Source organism: Notolepis coatsorum (genome assembly GCF_963971535.1).
Source record: "Notolepis coatsorum genome assembly, chromosome: 9".
Taxonomy (NCBI): Eukaryota; Metazoa; Chordata; class Actinopteri; order Aulopiformes; family Paralepididae; genus Notolepis; species Notolepis coatsorum.
The window spans coordinates 26,235,249-26,240,194 of NC_140173.1; the positions used below are offsets into that span (position 1 = coordinate 26,235,249).

The 4,946-nt window shown below is 46.0% G+C and overlaps 1 protein-coding gene across 1 annotated transcript in view; it reads left to right on the forward strand.

Annotated features, from left to right (window-relative positions):
- Positions 1 to 1,155: 1,155 nt before the first annotated feature.
- vip (vasoactive intestinal peptide) overlaps positions 1,156 to 4,946 on the forward strand; it is a gene marked incomplete at both ends in the record, with an annotated part of 5,137 nt that continues 1,346 nt past the window's right edge. Inside the window, 3 exons of the mRNA XM_084321812.1 lie at positions 1,156 to 1,250; positions 1,859 to 1,963; positions 3,797 to 3,925. Coding sequence (XP_084177938.1) covers positions 1,156 to 1,250; positions 1,859 to 1,963; positions 3,797 to 3,925 — 329 coding nt within the window. The remainder of the gene's footprint in view (positions 1,251 to 1,858; positions 1,964 to 3,796; positions 3,926 to 4,946) is intronic.

Sequence of the window (4,946 nt, forward strand, 5' to 3'; positions counted from 1 at the left end):
GAAGCAACTCGTATAGGCGGGTTTCAATCGGAAGAGATTCTTTCCTTTCAGAGGAGATACAGCAGCACGCCTAAAGTCAACCCTGAGCCGAGGCAGCATTTCAGCACCCTGGAGAGCGCCGTATAGAAGAACCCTGAGCCGAGGCAGCATTTCAGCACCCTGGAGAGCGCCGTATAGAAGAACCCTGAGCCGAGGCAGCATTTCAGCACCCTGGAGAGCGCCGTATAGAAGAACCCTGAGCCGAGGCAGCGTTTCAGCACCCTGGAGAGCGCCGTATAGAAGAACCCTGAGCCGAGGCAGCATTTCAGCACCCTGGATAGCGCAGTATAGAACCCTGAGCCGAGGCAGCATTTCAGCACCCTGGAGAGCGCAGTATAGAACCCTGAGCCGAGGCAGCATTTCAGCACCCTGGAGAGCGCAGTATAGAACCCTGAGCCGAGGCAGCATTTCAGCACCCTGGAGAGCGCAGTATAGAACCCTGAGCCGAGGCAGCATTTCAGCACCCTGGAGAGCGCCGAACCCTGAGCCGAGGCAGCATTTCAGCACCCTGGAGAGCGCAGTATAGAACCCTGAGCAAGCAGCATTTCAGCACCCTGGAGAGTGCAGTATAGAACAGAAAAGGGGAAACAAGGAACCCGTTATTTTTTGTTTTTTTTTAAAGCACGTGTAAGACTTTTCTTCTTACTTCTTCCATGTTGTTTTCCTTTGCATATAATGTAGCCACGTTTAACAATATTTATATACAGTATGTTCCACTTAATAGGTAATCAGTGTTGATAACGGGAACGACTTGGCAACCGGAATGTGATGGCGTGTGGTACTGTGTAGATGCTTTGCTCCAGGAATGCAGCCATTCATCTTTGGACAATGATTTGGCGCCTTTGCGTGCGCAATTACGCACAACATTGCCGCCTCACATTTGCCAAAAAAATAATAGTAGAAAATAATAACCTATATACATTTGACTGAATGAGAAACTCTGTTTTACAGCAACTCGACATTGTAAGACTGGTAATGCGTAATGTTCATAATTGTTTTCGAGACATGTTCTTTCTTCTTTCTTTAATCATTGTTATGTGACGTAACCATCCCGGTTTTGCAGTTGATGACAGAAAATAACCAACATCATCTTTGTCATTTTAAAGGTTGAAAGCGATGTTACAAAGAGGTGGTCCCCAGCTGCTTCTCCTTATAGCCCTGTGCAGCGTCTTCTACGCCCGCACCCTGAGTTTACCATACACATCCATGAGGTGAGAGTCCATGTGCCTGAAAACAAAGGCATTTTTTTTAATTAGTCGTTAATTAGTCGTATAGTTCATATAGCTTTTGTATGGTCACTTGATGGCGAAATGCCATTTGTTGACATTTTATCTATGTAAAAAAAAAGTTGTTTCTGGATTTTATGCATGTTATTGTTGCATTAGACGAATAATTAATATCAAGTGTTCGTATGGATAATTCAATTGGGTTGGGGCAAATAAGAACAGCTGTAATACGCAAAAATATAGGCAGAAGGGCCGATTTGATTGGATACGCATATAAGATTTGCCATGCAAGCAGATTATTCTAGGGTTATTTTTTATATTTATATATATTATATAATATTAATTTTTTTCTGTCAGAACTTTGTACCATAAAGGCATATTCTCTCGGTCGCCAAATAACACATTCATAATGTCGCGAATGGATTTGTGGGCTACTCTTTACTTTTCTTTTCTTTTTGGGGGGGGGGGGGTATATTATATGTCTACAAAATGTCGACACACGAGGGGAAACCTTTCTGTACCTTTCATGTTGAAACGCGTGTCTCTTGTGGCTGGGGAGATACTAAAGGTGAACGTGTTCTCGTCTCTGACAGACCGAGCAGACATGCAGACGGTCTCTTCACAAGCGGATACAGCAAACTTCTGGGGCAGCTGTCGGCGCGGAGGTACCTGGAATCCTTGATCGGCAAGCGAGTCAGGTAGGCCTATCAGTTATTAATAATTAGCACGTTTAATAACCTACAACAGATGGAATTCAAATACCCCCATAGTGCCCTCGTAATAGGCTATAGGTATTGCATTGGGGAGCTGACATTGTGTGCATTCCTTATTACAACTTGTCCAAAATGCGGCAGCCAGAATTTTAACTAGAACTAAGATGAGGGGACATATTACTCGAGTTTTAGCTTCACTGCATTGGCTCCCGGTTGTTTTTAGGATTGATTTTTAAATTATTTTGCTTGTTGGTCTGGCACCGTCCTATACTAGCCCCTTACGTGGTTTGCAAGCCTGGGGCTTTTGTGACCACAGTCACTTGTTCATGGGACGCGACCACTTTAGAAAATACCAACCAAGCGTGAATGCGGGCGTGGGGGTGTGTCAAAAATATATCAGATATGAATTTCAAAGATACCCAGCGTACAATATGGGTTTAACACAGCTTTACAGTGTGGTCTGGAAGCTCGGAGTTGCTAATAAACAGTTTAAAACATTGTTAGGAAAAAAAAGTGGTACTCACAACGAACTTTGGCAAGATGGCGTTTTCTTCTTCTGCTACTTTTTTTGTCGCATGCCTGGTGCGTTCAGCAATCACTGCGCTCCCTATCGGTCCCTGTTGGTCATTACAACAATACACAGGACACGGCCCCCATGACGCGCATAATGACCAACAGGGACCGATAGGGAGTGCAGTGATTGCTGGACGCACCAGGCATGCGACAAAAAAAGTTGCAGAAGAAGTAGACGCCATCTTGCCAAAGTTCGTTGTGAGTACCACTTTTTTTTCCTAACAATGTTTTAAACTGTTTATTAGCAACTCCGAGCTTCCAGACCACACTGTAAAGCTGTGTTAAACCCATATTGTACGCTGGGTATCTTTGAAATTCATATCTGATATATTTTTGACACACCCCCACGCCCGCATTCACGCTTGGTTGGTATTTTCTAAAGTGGTTGCGTCCCATGAACAAGTGACTGCGGTCACAAAAGCCCCAGGCTTGCAAACCGCCGTCACGTAAGGGGCTAGTCCTATACCTCTGAGACTGCCTACATAGATATATGTTCCAAACCGCCCCCTCAGGTCCTCAGTGCGGACCTGCTCGAGGTGCCTACAATGAAATATAAAAAATATGGCTTGGAATAATCTCCCACTACATATAAAACAGGCAGCCTCTGTGGATAGCTTTAAAGCACAGCTCAAGACCTATTTTTATACTCTTGCTTTTAGCTGATTTTAAAATCCCTATTGTCATTTATGCTTTTTAGTTATTTTCTTAATCATGTTTTTGCAATTAAATTTTTTTTTGTAATTTTAAACTCCTGCTTTTCTTTTCTTTCCTTTTTTTGTGCTTTATTGTCAAATATTGTGTTTTTATTGTTTGCTCTGTTAAGCACTTTGAGCTGCATTCTATGTATGAAAGGTGCTATATAAATAAAGATTATTATTATTATTATTATTATTATTATTATTATTATTATTATTATTATTATGACAGTAGTCACGATAGTCAAGGATTTCGGAGGGAGGATACAATTAATTAATGTTGATTAGAGCCTTGACGTAAGTGGTTGTAGCTACGGCTGTGGGGGTGCTGGAGACATGATCCAATAGACTTTTCTTTATACGCCTGAGTCTCCTGAACATGGAGAGAGCAGCCCCATCGGCACTTTCTCTGCCGAGCTATAGTCACTTTCCCACACCTGCTCCCCAACCGGCACATGCGCAGATGGTCCAGAGAGGATGATTTTTTTTCTCATTAATATTTTTAGGAAAGAGAGGATGACTTTTGCTGCTGTTTGTTTGTGTTGGTCAGTGATGATGACTTGATGGAAGAGCCTGTGAAGCGCCACTCAGACGCCATCTTCACCGACAACTACAGCCGCTTCCGCAAGCAGATGGCCGTCAAGAAATACCTGAACTCTGTGCTCGTAGGAAAGAGAAGGTAACTAGCACTTTAAGTCACTGTCTGTTTATCCTCCTGTCCTATAGCTGTCTGTCTGTCTGTCTGTCCCCCTGCTGTCTGTCTGTCTGTCTGTCTGTCTGTCTGTCTGTCTGTCTGTCTGTCTGTCTGTCTGTCTGTCTGTCTGTCTGTCTGTCTGTCTGTCTGTCTGTCTGTCTGTCTGTCTGTCTGTCTGTCTGTCTGTCTGTCTGTCTGTCTGTCTGTCTGTCTGTCTGTCTGTCTGTCTGTCTGTCTGTCTGTCTGTCTGTCTGTCTGTCTGTCTGTCTGTCTGTCTGTCTGTCTGTCTGTCTGTCTGTCTGTCTGTCTGTCTGTCTGTCTGTCTGTCTGTCTGTCTGTCTGTCTGTCTGTCTGGCTGTCTGTCTGGCTGGCTGTCTGTCTGACTGTCTGTCTTGGTTTTATTTCTGTCCGTATGTTTTCCACCTTGTCCCTCACTCTCTCCCCCATCGTGTCAACATCATGTCCCTCCCTCTCTCCCCCCTCTCTCCCTCTCCCCCCTATCTCTCTCCCTCTCTCCCCCCCTCTCTCCCCTCTCTCCCCCCTCTCTCCCTCCCTCTCTTCCTCATCATGTCAACATCATGTCCCTCCCTCTCCCCCCTCCCTCTCTCCCTCCCTCTCTCCCCCCTCCCTCTCTCCCCCCTCCCTCTCTCCCTCTCTCCCCCCTCTCTCCCTCCCTCTCTCCCCCATTGTGTCAACATCATGTCCCTCCCTCTCCCCCTCCCTCTCTCCCTCCCTCTCTCCCTCCCTCTCTCTCTCTCCCTCCCTCTCTCCCTCCCTCTCTCCCTCCCTCTCCCTCTCTCTCTCTCTCCGTCTCTCCCTCCCTCCCTCCCTCCTCTCCCTCATCATGTCAACACCATGTCCTCCCTCTCTCCCTCCCTCTCTCCCCCCTCCCTCTCTCCCTCCCTCCCTCTCTCCCTCTCTCCTCCATCTCTCCTCCCTCTCTCCCTCATCATGTCAACACCATGTCCCTCCCTCTACCTTACGTGTTACGCGTCCTCCATGTGTC